Raw genomic sequence first — 20,854 nt, forward strand, 5'->3', positions numbered from 1 at the left:
AAATTTTAAGATGAATATGACATTTTTTGTTTTTAATAGAATTTAAATTAATTATATATCCATCAAATATGTAAAAAAATTATTAGAATTAATTAAATTTAGTAAAAAAATAGATTAATTTTAATTAGCGTTAAATAAATTTTATTATAATATAATTAATCATTTAATTATTTAATTTTAAAATTAGTTTTATTCACCGAAAAATACCAAAACTATGCATTTTGTGTCAGTTATAGCCAAACCTTATTTAAATATTTCAGCTGCCATGCCAGCCAATTGTTTGGTTGGCGCTGACGTGGACGACACGGTGTCAGAAAAACCAGTTCAATTCAAAAATGGCTAACAAAGAAACAGAACATATAAGGTTTGGCTAAATCTGGTGATTTTTAAAGGTTTGACTATAATTGACATAAGACGTATAGGTTTGACATTTTTTGGTGATTAAGTCAATAAAAAATATACAAATTTAAAACATAAATTATTATAAATAAAACATACAAAAAAAAACACACAAGCTTGAAAATACAATATACAACATCAACATAAAATCAACAACACCGTAACATTATAATAATTCAACAATCAATAATCATCAACAAATCGTTCTACAGAATAAAAAAAAACCGCAGAAATACAACAAAATATAAAAAAATGTAGGAAAAAAAATTTATCATATAAAATCACAAAATTATTCTACATAACATGAAATAAGCAATGTTGTTAAAATCGGACCGGACCGGCCGGTCGGACTGGGTTAACCGGGAACCGGTCGAGTGTCCGGTCCGGTTATGGGTAAAAATCGTATAGCTAAAAAATCGGCCAGAAACCAGATTGAACCGGAAAAATCCGGTTTCTGACCAAAACCGGATGAATCCGGTTTTTTTAAAAAGTGAGTGAAAAAGTTATTTTTTTGTCCAATTTGTGGTCCCTACACATGTGTCAATTTTTCAACTACACAACACATTTATTTTTCTCTCTCTTACATAACACTTTCTTTCTCTCTTACCCAACTTTTTTTCTCTCTCTCTTATCCACTACCTTTTCTCTCTCTCATATATACTAATAGATATTTTTTTATAGTACAATTTAGTTATTCTATATATTTTTTAAAACAGTTATTGTTCTTAATAAATTACACATAATTAAATTTAATATATTTTTATTTAAATAAATTATCACATTTTTATTTATTAAATTTGACTACTATAATTAATAATCTCTCTATTTTAAAAAAAATTAACTTTTTATACAATAAAATTATTTCATATACACTTAATTGATCAATTATAATTACACTTCACAAATTTAATAATTAATTTTAATTAAATATATCATTGTATTTTTTATTTATAACTTTTAATTGTATAATTTTAATTTAATTGACAATAAAAAAATTATTCTTTTTTCTCATAAAAAGTAATTATTCTATATATTTTTAAACATTGATCATATATAATTATATTTTGCATAGTAAAATTTTAAAAATAATTTTTTATAAATTTTTTATCATTTTTTTATATATAAAATTAGGTATTTTTAATTTAAATCATTTTCATTTATTAAAATTACAAAATCCGATCCAATCCGATCCAACCCGGTTGAACCGGTCGAATCGTGAACCCTCGATGAAGCCGGTTCGCTTTCCGGTCCGGTTTTAAAAACATTGGAAATAAGTATTAGATTTTTTAAAGATACTCTTTTTACATGTTTAATGGTGAATAAACAGTAAAAGATAAATAAATTACAGATCTGAAAATGAAAAAAAAGAACAAAAAATTTAAGATCTAAACTTAAAAAGATAAAAGAAAGATGGCGTGGCGAGACAAAGGCGGAACAACGGAGGCGAAACGACGGAAATGGAACGGCGGAGGCGGAACAGCGGAAGCAAAAAAATAAGAACGTGGAGAAACTGTGATGGAATCGTAGAGAAGAAGAAGGAGCCGCCAAAATTTAAGAAGAAAAGAAGAAATAGTAGGAAAGTAAGAATTCAAAGAAATTAGGTTACAATTTTAATTTTGGATCGTATGAAATGTAAACTTTAGCTTTGGACTGTATAAAAGTAAACCTGGGCCAATTTTCAGTATATTGAGTAAAAATCCCTTATATTTTTTATGGACTTTTTATATAAATACTATTTTTTCTAGGAAAATTTTCAGAAATAACTTTTAGACAACCACTACTTTCAGAATCCTAAAATACCAGACATGCTGGCAAATATAGCTTTTATACGGTCTCTATAAATAAACCCTAATAACAGATGTCATCATTATTTCATTCTTTTTCTCTCTCATCATCATTATTTTCTCTCTTTCTCGCAACTCACGTTTCTCTCTCCTCATTAACTTTTCCTTTCTCTTACTCAGCTCCTTTCTCTCTATCTACTCGATAATCACAGAATTATCAATCATCAATTCAATTCAAGATGATCTTCGACTTCATCCTCCTCTTACAGAAGCAAAGATTTAAGATCTTCATAGTACAACATTTACTATATAAGAAATATGCAGAACAAACAGTTGAGTTTATTCCAATTCATATATTGATTATTTTGTATTATTTATATTTGTTTAGATCTGTTTATACTGAAATTAAGTAAATTTTCAAAAAAAATTAGTTTCAGTATGTAGAATACATTGATATTTAATACAAAAACAGTTTTAAATAATCAAATAAAATAATTTTGTAAATTTCATATTGATTTCTGTTCAGGAATGGAAATTATGGCAGTTTTTATTCAATATAATGGATATTGGGACAATAAGCTGCAATATGCAGATTTTACTGTCAAAGGACTGCTTATACCAAAAAATTGTTGCATGAAAGATCTTGAATACTGGCAAAGCAGATACAAATAAATCTAGAAGACACAAGTATGCAAATCAAATATCAGGTATTTTGAATATAAATAAAGAAGTTATCAAAATTTATTAAATGTCTTGTTGATTTTTTGTTGATGTTTTGTTGATGTTGTGTTGACTAGTTATTATAATATATTGATTTAACATTCCTATTCAAATGTTGTTGATTAGTTGTCGATGTTGTGTTGCTTTTATGTTGACTTTGTTATTATTATTATTCAGGTTAAAGCAGATTATCCACCGATACTAATACAGGATAATGATGCTTTAACCTTCTACTTCCAAATGAAGAATAAAGAGACAGATCCAACACAATTTTCACTTTGCCTTGAAATAGAAAAAAAATAAGAGACATGTCGATATATGTATCATCATCAAGATCAACACATCTCAACGAAAACACGATAGAAGAGATTTGTGAACAGCAAAACCAGTCAACAAATAATGATGACTCAAAATCAGTTTCATGCATCTTTCAATATGCAACGGATATGGGAAGAATGTTAAACGAAGATCAAGAAGTTCAAAGTCCATACATGGACAATTTTGTAGTTGATGAAATAAAGAAAATGGAAATAGAAGAAGGTCAAAAATACTGAGACAAGCGCATATTGAAGACTATATTGAGTATTTATGCCATAAAAAATCATTTTCAATGCAGATCTCACAAGTTGTGCAAAATAGAGTTTATTGCAATGTGCAATGAAGCTAAATGCCAATGGAGATTAAGAGCGTCAAGAAATAAGAAAACATACGTGCTCATTATTCGAAAATGCAACAAAGAACACATATGCAAAGTGGTGGAAAGAATAGCTGATAAAAGGCAGGCCACATCATATTTAATTGGAAATTTCATAAAAGATAGGTATGCAAATTTCAAAACTATTTATATACCAGAAGACATTATTAGAGACATGAAGAAAGAGTATGGAGTCGAACTAACTTACTAGAGAGCTTGGAGATCGAAAGAAAAGGGATTGGACCTTACGAGAGGAAATTCGGCTGATTCGTACCAGTTGTTGCCTTCTTATTTACATGCCTTGAAAACAACAAATCTCGGTACCGTTACTAAACTAGAAACGAGAGAAAACAGATTTTTAAATGTTTTCATATCATTGAATGCTTCAATTAAAGGTTGGGATTTTTGCAAGCCAATTATTGTTGTGGATGGAACATTTCTAAAAGCACCATATGGAGGAACTCTTCTGACAGCAGCAACTCAAGATGCCGCAAATAAAATATTTCCGCTTGCATTTTGTATGGTAGATTTAGAAATTAATGAATCGTGGGAGTGGTTTTTTAGAAAAATTAGAGAAACATTGGGAGTTAGAGACGAAATGTGCATAATCTATGATCGACGTAAAAGCATCAGCAAAGCAATTGCAAATATATATCCCGAAGCGCATCATGGGATATGTACTTACCATCTCTTTAACAATGTCAAAGCGAGATATAGAAAAGCAAAAGGAGAAATCAGAGAACACTTTGTTAGTGCAGCCAAAGCATACGTGTTGAGCAGTTTGAAAAACACATGAAAGAACTTGACAAGCTAGACCCCAAAATAAGGGAATATCGCAATGAAGTCGGCTTAGACAAATGAACAACGGTTTATTCACCCAACAGTAGGTATTCAACGATGACATCGAACATTGTAGAGTCATTGAGTGCAACAAACATAGTTGTAAGCGAACTGCCAATAACAACTATGCTAGAGTTTTTATGTTCGCTTATGCAAAAATAGAGTCATGCAAATAGAGATCGTGCAAGGGCGACAAAGACAGATATGTCAAGGACAACTGAAGAAATGTTGAATGAAAACTACATTCAGTCTCTGCATCTAACGGTAAATTAATTATTGTTAATTTATTGTTGATGTTCTGTTACTTTGTTGTTTACTTTATATATAAAAAAAAAATTTATGTCTGGAATTTGGTTTTATTAGGTCAGCCCTGCAAATGACAACATATATACTATCACAAAGACAATAACGCCCTTCTCAGTCAATTTGGAGAAAGGAACATACTGCTGCAACAAAGTTCAAATAGATAAAATACCATGTGCTCATGTGGTTGCTGTGATAAGAAAATGCAACAAAAATCCTTTATTGTATTGCACCAAGTACTACATGACCGAAACATACATCAACACATACAACCACACTGTTTATTACATGACAAATAAATAAACATGGAATATACCACAAAAAGAAGTGATCGTGCTCCCTCCAGAATCAAGAACCAAATCCGGCAGACCGAAGAAAAAAAGAATTTTGACAAGTCATGAAAAAATATCAAAAAATAAGTGCACAACTTGCAAGAAAATAGGCCACAATAAAAAATCATGCAGAGGATGACGATGATTAAAAATAATTACTCTTATCTTTACTGTTTTCAGATTTCATTTGTTTCATAAAACTATTAGAATTATCAAATGAATTTATGATTGCTTGTCGATTAATTGTTGGTGTGTTATTGATGTGTTGTTGATTCATGTTGATAAATATCAATCAACACTATTACTAAAAAATAGGTCTTTTATGGATGATTTATGGATGATATTAAGTTAAAATACCTTATATAATGACAACCAATGATTACAATTCATTATAAAATAAATGATATATTGATGTTTTGTTGAGATTTTGTTGATTGTTTGTTGACATGTTAAGTTAAAAAGAAATAAAAAAACAAATTTAAAAAGATATTCAGCTAACTGAATTTTATAAAGTAATTATAAAAGTCAAGTACATAAAACAATATAAAAGAACAATATAATTAGGTCTAATACGAATTAAAATCGTCCTAAAACTAACAAGAAAATACTAAACATAAAAACAACACAACAATTCAAACATTATAAAAACTATTTTAAGGTTTTCTTCTTCCTCAATTCTCGTCGAAATTTGACAGTTCCTTCAGCATTACTTAAATATCCTTTTTCAATCTTCCACCTCCTATATTTAACCAGAGCTTGAGTAAGCCAGTTACACTACAATTCCATTTGAACTCCCGAAAATGTTGAGGGAATAAACCTCGAATCAATGAAATGCTCCGCAAATAAACAGACAAATGCTCCACAATCACTGCAATATTAATGAATGTAAAAGGTAAGAAACAGATTTATAATTATGAAATATAAACATAGTGAAAACAAAATAACAAAAAACTGACCTATTGGTTTGAATTGGCAAATCAGGAACATTAACAGCATGAAATGGATTGTATCTGTTGTCAAAACTAGGAGATAGAGCAAATGATGCATGTCCATTCCTCGACGAATAAAAATCCAATTGTTTTAGAAACAATGGAAGATAGTCGCTAAAAGCCTTCACATAATTTGCCACAGTCGCATCCATAGTCTCATCCCTCATGGAATTGTAAACATAGACCTTACCCTTTTTAAAATTAATCCGCGCAAGAATCAATGGTCTGGATCCAAAATAATGACAGGGCAAAGAAGGTCATCCATTTGAATCCATGGCTTACCATAAATACACCTTTTACCCAAGTAGTATTCCAAAGTAGTATTTTCAACAGTAATTTGGATTTCAGTCGAACCAGATGCCAAAAAAGATTGATATTCTGCATGCAAAACCTGACTTAAACTGGTGTCGGCGGTTGGCCTAGGTATATTGAGCAATTTACGCTTCTTTCTCAAATAATAAAAGATGATTTCAATATGTTGTTACAAAAAAGAAAAAAAAATTAACATACTGTAAAGGAAGATAAAAGCTAAACAAATATAAAATAAAACAAAAACAAAAGTATGCTAGACTTACACTGGTAGATAGTTCGCCACCAATATAATTCAAAGTATGAAACCAACTCTTTTTTGACAGTAAATCACCGCCAAGATCAAACAGAGGATTGATTACATCAGATCTGCCAACAAAACACCTAAAAAAACATAGAAAGTTAACAAATACGGATGTAAAAATAAAATATAAATAAACAAAAATAACATTAAATTACCTATTGCCAGTATTCCATCCTCGATCAACCCATGCAAAAATGTCAGCATCTCTATAAGCCTCAAACATAGTATAAACAATATCGATGAAGGGACAAGGAACATTATCAAATGACAATTCAGTTCCAACTGCATCTAATTAAAAAAAAAGTTAACAAACATAATAAATCATTATGAAAACAAAACATATAAAATATAACTATAAAAAATAAATAACTCAAAAGTTATATATTATATATATAATTACCATGAATACTGAAAATACTATATTTAATATAGATTGATATGATGTTGATTTTATGTTGACAGAACAATAAAAAATAAAAAGTTTAAAAAGAACAATATAAAAGCAAGTAAAATTTTTCCATTCATCAAACCTTTGGAACAATTAGAAAATTACAAAAATGAAACCATTCATTTTGAACAACAAAGAACGATTAATCAAGTCCGACAGCGAGTTTTCCAACAAGCCTTACAGGGAGCTTTCGGAGCTCTGAATAGTTGTTTGTCCGACGAGTTAACAAATAAAAATATAGAAACATTACCAGATTGAGGAACACCTTCACTTGAATTCAATGCCTGTATCAAAAATAGAGAAAGAATAAATAACAAAAGGAAAAAATAAAGATGAAAAAAAGCAACAAACTTACATTTTTAATTTCAAGATCAGACTCAATGCTTTTAACATGATTAGAAACTGTTTCGTCTAGCCTAGCAATCTCAGAATCAGTGAATAGAATTTATGAATCGTCTTGTGTTTTCATGAAAAAATTAAAGACAATTAGTAACAAAAACTGTTGATAAAATTTTAATAAAAAAACACAAATACCTCATTCAAAAACGGGTTCGCATTATCCTTGATATCAGTGATATTGATGTCACATTGTTGAGCATTAACTAAATCATTTTCAGCTGGCACTTCGTATATTTTTTTGTCATTTTGATTCTCCACAACAGAATCATGTTCAAGTTTCTCCTTCTTCGCATCACAATCTTTATTACCATCTTCACTTGCAGATGAATCGTCTGACTGACCGCCTTCATCATCACCAAGCTACAAAATTAAAAATATAAGAATAAGATATTTTAACTTTTCAGAATTATAACAAAATATATAAAAATGACATGGTAAGTTTAAAATTGAACCATAATATCTTCTGACTTCTCAAAATAGCGGTTCATTTTGATAACAAAACCATTCAAAATAGCTTCAGCTTCTGAAATATCCTTCTTCAGATCATGATGATAACATTTCAAATCATTCTTGATAGCAGACTGATCAGACATTACAGTTTTAAGCTGCTTTTCCAGGTTTTCAACCCTCTTTGATAAGTTGTTGATTTGTTGTTTATACATTGTTGACACAGAAGCAGTGCCATCATTAACAGCAGGCAGATCGTCATCGTCAATACTCCGACTTCTTCGGGTACCGGCCTTCTTCTTTCCAGAACCAAAAAAACTTCCCAACATTAAAATCCTCTTCTCATCAGCAGTAGGAGTAATTCTTGTAAACATAAGCTATATATTAAGACATGAAAAAATAGCAATGATTAAGACAAAACTAGAAACACAATAAAATTAAAATAAAATACCTTTGAACTAAGATTAAAGAAATTGCTTTCCAAATCACTCAAAAAAGCAGTTGTGCTTGAATTCCAATTCAACATTCTTGGCACCTTATTACCTTCAAGCATACATATTTTATCATACGTGGTAGAGAAAGACTCATAAATAAATACTGTAAGATAATAGAAAAACCAATTAATATGTAAAAGCCAAAACCATTTTTTGACTTATTGTACAGATTATTACTTTGAAATACTTAAGAGTATTTAATTTTTTTTTACCCCACGGATAAGAATTGAAGTCCCCTGAATCAATAACGTCCAAATGGTGCTTCTCAATAAATTTCAAATCAAGAGCGGATAAAAAGTAAACCTCCAAGACATACAAAAAAGCAATCTTTGCAGCATCTTCATCACGATCCCATCTCTTAGACAAAAAACATTATGTCACAGATTGTCTATTCATCTTTGCCAAACCAGCAAAATACTTATCGGAGAGCGATTCACTTCTTTTCTCATAACCAAGCTTCTGAATTTCACCGATACAATTCAATCCAGTTAGAACAGCAAATTCCTCTATACTGAATCTGATTCTTAAATCACAAACACCAAACCGCATCTCGTTTTCCTCCGGATGAATCAATTTCCTTGCCAACATTGAGTGAATAACTTGCCCTTGAAAAATAAAACTTGGCATTGTTGGCAAATAATCGCAAGTGTACGATATCGCGTAAGTAGTATAACTTGGAAAACTAAGTATCGATCCCACAGAAGCAATGGATTAAATAACTAATTTAGATTACACTTTAATTGGCTAGATAGAAGAATCAATCGGATTTTTGTAACTCAAATTAAATATAAAGTAAATTAACTCAAATATGTAAACTAATATAAAATAAAAACAAGTAAATAGATTAAGGTTTAAAAAATAATGATATAGAGCTCAAGGATTGATAATTCCAAATAAACTAGTAAAAGAATGGATTAAAACTTATTAGTGATTTTAATGTGAATCGAGCAATTCTAGTGCATCGAATCCCTCTCTCTCAAGCCTCAAAGATTCAAATAAAATCACAACCTAATTAACTAATCAATTACTAACTTGCTCTCACAAATATTAAAACTGAATTAAATAATAAAATTATAATTATGAAGCAAACTCAATGACTACCTAAATTCCAACCCGCTCTCACGGTATTTTTCTCTAAGTTCTTAATTACCTATGTCTATTCAATTAACAATCTCTCAATTAATTAATTAAACACAAAATCATGAACTAAGTGATCAATTCAATTCAAGCATTAGTTGTAGTAATTAAAACACAATTTACTCACTTAATAAATCCTAATCCAATTCGAAACTAATCTAAGTGTTCATATCAATCCCCGAACAATGGATTTAGTTACTCATGCTTAAACTTAAATTAAACAAAGAAGAAGATGAAGAATTAAACATAATTAAAACAATAAATATCGGAGTTGTCAATTTCGGAAGAATCGTCTTGATTAAACTTGAAATCTTCACAATTGTTCTTTGCAAAAACTAATTATAAACTACTTATAAACTGCTGGAAAAAGAAAGTAAAACGCTATTTTAACGAGAACTAAAATATAACTATTGTAATCTAATGTCTTAATCTAGGCTATTACAAGGTCTTTATATAGTGGAGGAAGTTCTTGAATCTTCTAATTCGTTTTTCAAAGCGAATTTGTAATAGGAGTTTCGGTTGAAGTCGGAGAAGGAAATTAAATCCAAATCAAAAACTGATTAGGACTTTTAACTCATGGTCTCGTTCGAGACAGGCATGTCTCGTTCGAGACTAAGGCTTTTTTTCACCATGTTCGTTCGAACCTTCCTTTCCCGTTCGTATCCTTGAGTTTCTGAGAGCAAAGTCTTGATGATCCCTACTAGGTACATTTGAAACCTTTCATTTTCTTCATGAGTCTCGTTCGAGACTCACATGTTTCGTTCGGGACTCTTGCTATTTTCCCCTTGAAGTCCGATTTCTTCATCCGCAAGCTACGCTTCAACTCCAACGCTTAATCCTTTGTCGATTTAGCTCTAAATACTCGATAATCACCTAATTTTCACTGAAACACTAACAAACACTATCAAGCACATAAAATGCCAAATAATGTATGTAATTAATACTAAACATGATAAAAACCGAGTATAATCGACCCTAATTATAGGAGTAAAATACTCCTATCAAACCTCCTCACACTTAACCTTTGCTTGTCCTAAAGCAATAAATAAATCTTACTCTACAAAATATGTTAGAAATCCTTAGCACATAACTTAACAATAAATCAATAAAAGAAATCCCCAACCTATGAATAATATGAACAATCAAAACTTCTAAACCCGACAACTAAATAATGATGCAATCAAATAACAAAAATAATTTTATGACATAACTCAATATAACAACGGTTACTAACTCATTAGTCCAAGGTCAAATTGAATCACACTTCAAGCTTCACTATCTTTTGCGGGACATGGAAAATAATCGATTTCTCACTTAGGCAAATCATAGCACAAATTAGTAAAAACCGAGCTAATGACATCAATATATCAATAAGTAAGGGGTATAACAAAGAAAAACTCACAATTGAAAACATGAATACTCACCATAAGCTTGCTCATAATCCCGGACTCCGCTACTTGATTCGGTAATCAACAAAAATCATATTGTCTTTTGTGGGGTTGTAACGTGGCTAAGGTAAAGGGTTGGTAGAAAGGATAAAACAAAGGCTAATTATCAACTTAATAGACTATTTAATATTACTATTACTCCCTCTGTCCCATTCTAATTGAGAAAATTTCCATTGCACATTGTTTAAGAAATTTTAGTAACTTTACTTGTATATCTTCATATTACATTAAATGCTTCACCACTTTTTAGAAAAATGTTTTTAAAATGCATTAATTGATGAGGGTAAAAGAAGAAAAGTGGTGTGAAAAATATTCTATAAATAGAAGTTTTCAAATAGAATAGGACACTCAAAATAGAAAATTTGGTCAATTAGAATGGGACGGAGGGAGTAACTTCTAGGTTGATCTAACTCCGCTTTTGCGTTTATGTGAACTCATTACTTTCTTTTTCTTTTTTTTAATTCCGCTTTACTTATTGCTTTTTACAATCTCATAATTTTTCTTCTTTTTGAAGCTTTTGCTTGCAAATTTTTCTTTCTTTCTTCTTCTTTTTTTCAATCTCTTTTAAAGCGCAAGTTTAATCTTTTAAGCACAATATAGTTCACTTTTCTCTTTTCACTAATCTTAAGTTTCGAATCACCTATATCCATCATAGTCATAACAAATAATATATTAAGTCGATAAGGTAAACAAAAGAGGTAAAACATAGAACGGCAAATGGTATATTACGGTAAAAACAATAAAAAGATTCAAGGTTTAAATTGGTGTAATCTAGGGGATAAAGGGTAGTCTATTTAGTGGTCTAAAAGAAAGGTTATACCTAATTGCCATAATCATCTAATTGTTGAAAACTCAATCGTGTAACTTTAAACGGACACTGAGCAAGTTCTAGGAATAAAACATGAAATCAATACTCACAACAAGGAAATTAAGCTCAAAACTCTCAAAAGTGTGTAGTGTTATGTCATAAACTCAATTCTTACAAGAATTATGCTACTTATGCCAAAAGTTTAAAAACGATTATAAAATAAACAATCGACATGTCATGAATCCGCATCAAGTTATTCAATTATGTTTCAACGATTTGAAAAAGTCTAAATTTTGAATTCGCCCTTATTTTATCGGATTATGTCAACGAATCATTTAAGTCATTAAGCAAGCATCACTTATCAATTGTCGAATTAAGAAGTCGTGTTCATACATTCAGGTATTCGGGGAAATCTAAAATTGACAAATTAATTAAGATACGCACCAAATCAACTAACACTTTTTTTTTCATTTAAAAGACAAAGATTTAAAGCGATACAAGACCTTAAAAATAAACTACTTAACACCCTAATACAATCTACTAAAAATAAAAATAAAAACTAAAAATAAAGAAGATAAACACCAAAAATAACCCAAATGAAAGATAAAATTTTCTTCCCCCCTCCTCACACTATTTCTAGCTATGTCCCCAAAGGTAAGAAATAAGAAAAATAAAAACAGAAAATTAAAGGAGTTTGGGTTAGAAAAACAAATCTCGCTCTAGTAGAAGGCCGGTGGATCCGGTGATGGTTCCAGTGATGGATAGCGTGCTCCGCCGGTGGCATTAAAGTAATCTCGAAGAAAATCCTCTTGCCGATTAAGCCTAGCTCACATTCGATCTTGCCTCCATTGAAGTTGTGCAAGACCAACATGTTGCTCGTGTAGGATGTCTTCAAGTAACTTTTGGTTAGTCTCTCAACCAACCCAGTTTTGCTCCCATCCGGCCCGGTTTTATTCAACAAACTCAGAAAACCACTGATCGAACCCGAATATATTTGCCGCTTTTCCGGCTTGCAAAGTCTCTGCGGGTTCCTTCCCCGCTCTTCTTCCTACTCTTCCTTCTCCATCTTCGCTTTCTTCTTCCGCTCTCTCCTCTTCCGCCGCCGCTTCTCTTTCGGCTCTAGACAACAAAAGCACCCTCCTATGATAGGGAATAATTCTCCATCGTTTCACATACCCGACGACATCTAAATGTAAGATGTTGATCATCCGCTCCGGAGTAGGCTTAAAAGTGGACAAAATACTTGCGGTAGGCATACAATTGTACTTCTCGGCTAGAAGTTGAACAAACCACCCATAACCGAGCTTTGAAGTCTCTTGTGGAACCGCTCTTAATCGCTTCAAAAGACAATAAGCCGTATTGACTTGATATGCATCAATTTCCGGATGTAAAATGGCATTCAACACAAAAGATCAATCTTCGCCACCTTGGAATACTCACATCGCCCGCCAAAAGAATGCCCAAACCACTTCAAAAACACCACAATAGCGATGTCTTTCACCTCATTCATCTTAGACACCTTCACCTTGTAGTCGCCACGATCCGTCAATTTTCTCCAAATTGATATTTGATCAAACTCTTGTGACAAATTGATCAAACCCGTTCCCCTCATTCCAAAAAGTTCCACTAGATCTTCAACACGAAGAAGATGACCCGTGTTGTTGATGCAGAAAGTGATGGAAGTAGGAGACCCTTCGACCGGTTTAAGAGTAAAGAAGAATTCATATGTCATCTCGTTATAGGAATGGTGACGTACCTTTGCCAATGCCGTTAGACCCAAGATGTCTAAGTACCTATCAATTTCATCTTTAATCCCGAGGCGCTCCATATCATCAAAATCGATGCAAAAAGGTACCACTATTTCCCGATCTTTGATCTCATCATACAAATCACCTTCCTCCTCCGTATGGATTTGGAAAGGGGCGTTGTAGCGAGATGTCAAAACCGCCGTAGTGTTGACTCGAGACGCGGAGGGGCCGGTTGATTTTGAGCGACCTCTTCCGACGGCCGGTAAAAAGGGAGTCGCCGCCCCTTGATTTCTTGTGCTTGAGCGGCAGATTGGTTGATTGGAGGCGTTCTTGCTTCACACCATAATTGCGGAATGGGAATTTTTCTAAGCAAAAATATTAGAGAAAAAGAAGAAGATTAGATGAATATGTGAATTGTGAATTGAAAAGTAAGAAAAATGTAAGGTATTTATAGGAAAATTATAACAAATCTCAAGATTTCCCACTCAAATATTCAAACTTTCAATTAATTACTTTGAATTGATTTAACGGTTTAGATCAAAGCCATGTAATCAATCCAAGTGAATTTAGCACTAGTGAATGGTTCGGATTTGCCGAATCATCAATCCAAGTGAAAAATTCAAATTTCTCAAACAAAAATCTCAAAGAAACACAAGTCCCAAAAGAAACACAAGTCCCAAGAAACCTAATACACTTTAATTCGAAAGTTTGAATGAAAAATTTTGATTTTCCCACAAATTTCAAATATGTATCGAACGAGATTGCAAAATTTCGAATGGGACATGCATGAAATTTGTGCTGGGATCGATTAATCTGATTTTGGCTCGAACGAAACCTTAACGAACCTGGGCATTTTTTGCTAAGGTCTCGAACGAGACAGGGTTGTCTAGAACGAGACCTAGGCAAAAAATTGCCTAGGTTCGAACGATACTGGAAGTCTCGTTCGTATCCTTGAGATACCGGGCACGTTTGCCCTTTGAAATTTCTTCTGAGTCTCGAACGAGACCTCAGGTCTCGAACGAGACCAAGAAGAAATTTCAAGGTCTCGTTCGAAATTTTGTTATTTCGAACGAGACCAGCCTTACATTAGCCGAAATTAAACAAATTTGTAAGGGTCTCGTTCGAAATTTTCGAAGTTTCGAACGAGACCAAAACAAATTTGTTCAAAATCATTCTGGAAACCCTTATGAAACTTGTTATAAACCCATTAAATACCTGCACTACCAAAAACAAAAACTCACCCCCGAATTAAACGGAAACAAAACAGAATAAATTTAAACATACCAAAAGAAAATATTAAAAAAATAATGAAAATAAAGCAAAAATAAACGAACCTCTCGGGATTGCCTCCCGAGTGCGCTTTGTTTTTAGTCAAAAGCTAGACTGTGGCACGGAATTTATGGAGGGGTGGTGAACATGATTTGTTCCACCACTTGATCCGTCAAAGGTCCAAGATACGGTTTTCACCGTTGTCCGTTTACTTTGAAGACTTCACCGCTAGCATTCTCCAATTCCAACGCTCCATGACTTGCCACACTTCGAATCTTGAAGGGACCGTTCCAACGAGACTTCAATTTCCCAGGAAATAATTTGAGGCGCGAGTTGTAGAGCAAGACTAACGACCCTTTCGTGAAGGTTTTAGAGACGATGTGAGCATCATGCCATCGTTTTGTCTTTTCCTTGTAAAGCTTGGCGTTTTCATAAGCATTTAAATGAAATTCGTCCAACTCATTGAGTTGAAACATACGTTTCTCCCCTGCCGCTTTAAGGTCAAAATTGAGCTTTTTAATTGCCCAATACGCTCTATGTTCAAGTTCCACCGTAAGATGACAAGCTTTCCAAAAAACAATGCGATATGGGGACATACCGAGAGGCGTTTTAAATGCCGTACGATATGCCCATAATGCATCATCTAATTTTAGCGACCAATCATTCCTTGTGTTATTAACCATCTTCTCCAAAATTCGCTTTAGCTCACGGTTAGAAACTTTAACTTGCCCGTATGTTTGAGGATGGTACGGAGTAGCGACCCGATGATAGACTTTATACTTCCGCATCAAGGCATCGAATTGCCTATTGCAAAAGTGAGATCCACCGTCGCTTATAATTGCTTTAGGAGTCCCGTATCGATTCATCAACCGTTTTAGAAAGTCCAACACAACTTTGGCATCGTCAGTAGGTAATGCTTCCGCTTCTACCAATTTTGAAACGTAATCCATGCACACCAATATGTATTGTTTCCCAAACGACATTGGAAACGGACCCATGAAGTCTATTCCCCAAACATCAAAAAGTTCCACCTCTTGAATGGTGGTAAGCGGCATCTCATCTCGCTTAGATATGTTCCCCACTCTTTGGCATCTATCGCAATGACTAACAAAGTCTTTTGCATCTCGAAATAGAGTAGGCCAAAAGAAACCGCACTCTAGCACATGAGCGGCGGTCCTTGATGTACCATAATGACCCGCGTAATCCGATGAGTGGCATTGACTAAGTATAGGCATCATCTCTTGTAGTGGTACACATCTCCTCAGAATCTCATCTCCACACACCTTGAAGAGGTACGGTTCCTCCCATAGAAACCATTTAGCATCGCTTAAGAATTTCTTCTTTTGGTGGTAAGTCAAGTCCGGTGGCATAATTTCCGAAGATAGATAATTTGCGATATCCGCATACCATGGCGTTTCTACCTCCGAAAGTACCATCAACATATCATCCGAAAACTTTTCATTAATCTCTACGCCATTTAAAATTGGTTCCGGAATCTCTAACCTTGACAAGTGGTCGGCGACGATGTTCTCCGTTCCTTTCTTGTCGCGAATCTCGATGTCAAACTCTTTCATAAGAAGCACCCATCGGATTAATCTCGGTTTAGCATCTTGCTTTGCAAAAAGGTATCGAAGGGTCGCATGGTCCGTATAGATGATAACCTTAGAGCAAAGTAAGTACGACCGAAATTTATCCAATGCGAACACCACAGCTAGCATCTCTTTTTCGGTGGTGGTGTAATTGAGTTGAGCACCCGCCAATGTTCGGCTTGCGTAGTATATCACATGAAGCTTCTTCTCCTTTCGTTGCCCCGATACGCACCCAAGTGCTATGTCGCTTGCATCACACATAAGTTCGAAAGGAAGAGTCCAATCAGGTGATGAAATAATTGGGGCCGAGATAAGTGCTTCTTTTAACCTAGAAAAAGCAACAAGGCAATCATTAGTATATTCATAAGGATGAGCAATAGAAGATAAATTTTTGATAAATCGTCGATAAAACCCGGCGTGCCCTAGGAAAGCACGAACTCCCTTTACGGTAGATGGCGGTGGTAATTTTTTGATGATTTCCGTTTTCGCTCTATCTACTTCAATGCCGTCTTTGGAGATTTTGTGTCCCAAGACAATTACTTCCTCTACCATGAAATGGCACTTCTCCCAATTCAAGACCAAATTGGTCTCCTCACACCGGGCCAACACTTGCTCAAGATTATTCAAGCACATCTCGAAAGAGTTCCCGAATACCGAAAAATCATCCATGAAGACCTCCATAATATCTTCAATCATGTCGGCAAAGATGGAGGTCATACATCGCTGAAATGTTGCCAGTGCATTACAAAGACCGAATGACATCCTCCGGTAAGCAAACGTTCCATAAGGACATGTGAAAGTTGTTTTCTCTTGGTCATCCGGAAAGATAAGAATTTGATTGTATCCGGAATATCCATCGAGAAAACAATAGTAAGCATGGCTCGCTACCCGCTCCAACATTAGATCGATAAAGGGCAACGGAAAATGGTCCTTCCTCGTCTCCGTATTTAACTTACGGTAGTCAATACAAACACGCTATCCCGTTACCGTCCTTGTGGAAATTTGCTCACCCTTCTCGTTTTCAATCACTGTCATCCCCTCTTTCTTTGAAACGCATTGAATGGGACTAACCCACGCACTATCGGATATGGGGTATATAATTCCGGCTTCGAGAAGCTTTACTATCTCTTTGTGCACGACTTCCTTCATATTTGGATTCAAGCGTCGTTGTCTTTGAGCCGAGGCTCTTGACTCACTTTCTAGATGGATCTTGTGCATTACCACCGATGGACTAATTCCTTGAATGTCCAAAATTTGCCAACCAATCGCCAATATATGTTATTTCACCACTTTAATAACCCTTACTTCTTGTGTTTCTGACAAGTTGTTTGAGATGATGATGGGAAGTGTCATGTTGTCGCCTAGAAACGCATACCGTAAGTGAGATGGTAGTGTTTTTAGCTCAACTTTTGGTGGAGTAATTGAAGAAGGTGGTGTGACACTTTCTCTTCTAAACAAATTTTCGGCTTTCGGCTCATCTTCCTTGGAATATTCTTCGCCGGTGGTCTCATGTGTCTCATCGGAATGGAATGTGACTTTTGAAACCAGGAAGAGTTCTTCCACGATTCCATCAATCATATCCAATCTCATGCATTCTTCCTCTTCAAAAGTGTTTAACATGATCCGTTTCATATCAAACTCCACTTTGTCGTCATCGATATGCAAAGTGAGTCTTCCGGCGTGCACAACTATCAATGCCCTTCCCGTGTTCATGAAGGGACGCCCAAGAATCATAGGGCATGTTTTATCCGCCGCATATTCAAGTACGAAAAAATCCACGGGAAAGATGAATTTGTCTACTTTAACTAAAACATCTTCCACTACTCCGTAGGGTTTTTTTAGTGAATGGTCCGCCAATTGAAGCATCATCGATGTTTGCTTCAAAGTTTGATCACCAAAAATATCCCTGAAAAGAAACAAAGGCATTAGATTTATACTTGCCCCAAAATCACATAGACAATTAATTGAATTTAAATCGCCTATTTTGCAAGGAATTGTAAAACTCCCTAGGTCCTTAAGCTTGGTGGGCAAGTCACTAAGGATGAGTGAACTACAATTTTCCGTTAGAGAAATTGAGCCTTTGTTGTCCCAACTCCTTTTCTTCGTTATGATCTCTTTGAGAAATTTCACGTATTGAGGCATCTCACGCAAGGCATCCGCAAAGCTTATGTTGATTTGGAGTTTCTTGAATTTTTTTAGAAATTTATGGAATTTTTGGTTGTCCGGCGTCTTCTTTAATCGTCCCGGAAAAGGGACTTTCGGCACGAATGGAGGAGGAGGTGGCGGTTTGACATAAGGAAGTTCGGTTACTTCCTCCTCATTCGTGCTTGGTGGAATACCAATTGTACTCTCTTTACTTGCGTGTGGATCATCAAGTTCTTTCCCGCTTCGAAGTTCAATGGCATTTACTTGCTCCCTTAGATTTGATTCCGTTGTAGATGGTAGACCACCTTGAGCTCTATTTTGAAGCGAGATGGCAAGTAGAGAGATTTGAGTCTCGAGATGGTGATTGACGGAAGCTTGGTTCTTAAAACCGGATCGAACTTCCTCAATAAGCTTATCAATTTTTCTCCCTTCATCCGCATTCTGATTTTGCTGAAAACCGGGAGGATGTTGTGGTCGATAGTTGTTGAAGTTGCCTTGGTTTGGTTTGGTGGACCACGGTTTCCTCCTTGAAAATTTGCTCCTCCTATGTTTGGGTTGGCATTGGCTTGACCCGAATTGTCCCTCCATGCAAAGTTGGGATGATTCCTCCACCCCGGATTGTAAGTGTTAGAATATGGGTCGTTGCCTTACCTTTGTCTATTGACATAGTTGACTTGCTCATTTGAGTTTTGATGTAGAACGGGGCAATCCATTTCCGAGTGATCGTGCCTATCACAAGTCTCACAACCCATTTGAACTACCACAAGTTGAGCATTCCTTTGATTAGCTTGTTGTTTATATAACTCGAGTTGTGCTAGAAGTGTCGCATTCTTAGCTTTCATTGCTTCAAATTCTTGGATTTGCTCGAGGGTCATTATACCCTTTTGAGGTGGTTACCTAAACCGCTCGGTTGACCAAGAACAACTATTTGTAGCGAGTTCCTCTAGCAAATTGTTGGCCTTATCATAAGTCTTCTTCATAAGTGATCCTTCCGATGTCGCATCAATAGTTGCCCGTGTATGCTCATTGGTAACATTGTAGAAGATAGAGATAAGGTGTTCTCTACCTAGATGATGATGCAGACAATTTCTTTGAAGCTCTTTGAAGCGTTCCCAAGCTTGGTATAGAGATTCGCCATGTAATTGGAGAAAATCTATAATCTCCTTGGTCATCCTCGCCGTTTTGCCCATAGAGAAGTACTTATTTAGAAAAGCTTGTGTCAATTGCTTCCATGTTGTGATTGAGGTACTTGGAAGTGATTGAATCCAATTCCTCGCCTTATCCCTCAAAGAGAAAGGGAAAAGACGAAGCTTGATTTGATCCTCCGTCACATTATGGATTTTGAATGTGTTGCACAACTCCGTAAATTTTGAAAGATGAGCGTTTGGATCCTCGCTTTCCAACCCATAAAATTGGCAACGGGTTTCAAGTAATTGAATCGTTCTCGGTTTGATATCAAAGTTGTTAGCAAGGATATGAGTTGCAAAACATCCGTAGTTGGCGTTGTCCACGTTGGGTAAGAAGAAATCTCCCAAGGTACGCCTTTGTAGAGGAGGGACAACCCTTTCGTTTGTCCTATTCAGAGCTAGGTCATCACGTGGTGGTGGTGAAATAACCCCATCAAGGTTCAACGGAGGGTTACGGTCGTCCACCATTGTTTTGGATTTCTGAGCTGTTTTTCAGATACTTCTTTCAAAGGACGTTAGGTTTTACTGAAACGGTTCTAGCGGTTGTTTGGCTCGTCGCGTATTAGGCATACACTAACCAAAAACCCTTGCGCAAACAAAAACAAGAAAACCAACGTAAAATCCAATAACAATAAATTCACAAAGTAATAAAAAGAAATAACTGAAAATAAAACTAACTCAATTAAGAATAAGATACTCTTAATTAATTTAATCGCAATTGCTCCCCGGCAACGGCGCCAAAAACTTGTTGGCAAATAATCGCAAGTGTACGATATCGCGCAAGTAGTATAACTTGGAATACCAAGTATCGATCCCACAGAAGTAATGAATTAAACAACTAATTTAGATTACTCTTTAATTGGCTAGCTAGAAGAATCAATCGGATTTTTGTAACTCAAATTAAATATAAAGTAAATTAACTCAAACATGTAAACTAGTATAAACTAAAAACAAGTAAATAGATTAAGGTTTAAACAATAATGATAAAGAGTTCAAGGATTGATAATTCCAAATAAACTAGTAAAAGAATGGATCAAAACTTATTAGTGATTTTAATGTGA

At 34.4% G+C, this 20,854-nt stretch overlaps 2 protein-coding genes and 1 non-coding gene across 3 annotated transcripts; 2 read left to right on the top strand and 1 right to left on the bottom strand.

The window, feature by feature from the left end:
* Window positions 1-4,494: 4,494 nt before the first annotated feature.
* LOC126678298 (uncharacterized) lies at window positions 4,495-5,043 on the top strand. The gene is made up of 3 exons (XM_050373203.1): window positions 4,495-4,539; window positions 4,600-4,701; window positions 4,801-5,043. The coding sequence occupies exons 1-3, from the start codon at window positions 4,495-4,497 to the stop codon at window positions 5,041-5,043; spliced, it is 390 nt and encodes a 129-aa protein (XP_050229160.1).
* A 12,696-nt stretch (window positions 5,044-17,739) lies between these two features.
* Window positions 17,740-19,481, bottom strand: LOC126678299 (uncharacterized). Its single transcript, XM_050373204.1, has 2 exons — window positions 19,258-19,481; window positions 17,740-19,150 (listed from the first exon to the last, which is right to left on the bottom strand). Exons 1-2 carry the CDS (start codon window positions 19,479-19,481, stop codon window positions 17,740-17,742), a joined length of 1,635 nt encoding a protein of 544 aa, XP_050229161.1.
* A 193-nt stretch (window positions 19,482-19,674) lies between these two features.
* Window positions 19,675-19,781, top strand: LOC126679612 (small nucleolar RNA R71). Its single transcript, XR_007640903.1, has one exon. It is a non-coding gene; the product is annotated as a small nucleolar RNA R71 (small nucleolar RNA).
* Window positions 19,782-20,854: the final 1,073 nt, after the last annotated feature.

Source organism: Mercurialis annua, linkage group LG4 (genome assembly GCF_937616625.2).
Source record: "Mercurialis annua linkage group LG4, ddMerAnnu1.2, whole genome shotgun sequence".
NCBI lineage: Eukaryota > Viridiplantae > Streptophyta > Magnoliopsida > Malpighiales > Euphorbiaceae > Mercurialis > Mercurialis annua.

Excerpts from the sequence above, each read along its gene's own strand:
- LOC126678298 (XM_050373203.1), top strand. The coding sequence starts at position 4,495 with ATGACATCGAACATTGTAGAGTCATTGAGTGCAACAAACATAGTT. Across the intron at positions 4,540-4,599 it reads TGAGTGCAACAAACATAGTT|AGTCATGCAAATAGAGATCG; the intron begins GTAAGCGAACTG and ends ATGCAAAAATAG. Across the intron at positions 4,702-4,800 it reads TTCAGTCTCTGCATCTAACG|GTCAGCCCTGCAAATGACAA; the intron begins GTAAATTAATTA and ends TGGTTTTATTAG.
- LOC126678299 (XM_050373204.1), bottom strand. The coding sequence starts at position 19,481 with ATGACCCTCGAGCAAATCCAAGAATTTGAAGCAATGAAAGCTAAGAAT. Across the intron at positions 19,151-19,257 it reads AACTATGTCAATAGACAAAG|GAGGAGCAAATTTTCAAGGA; the intron begins GTAAGGCAACGA and ends ACCCAAACATAG.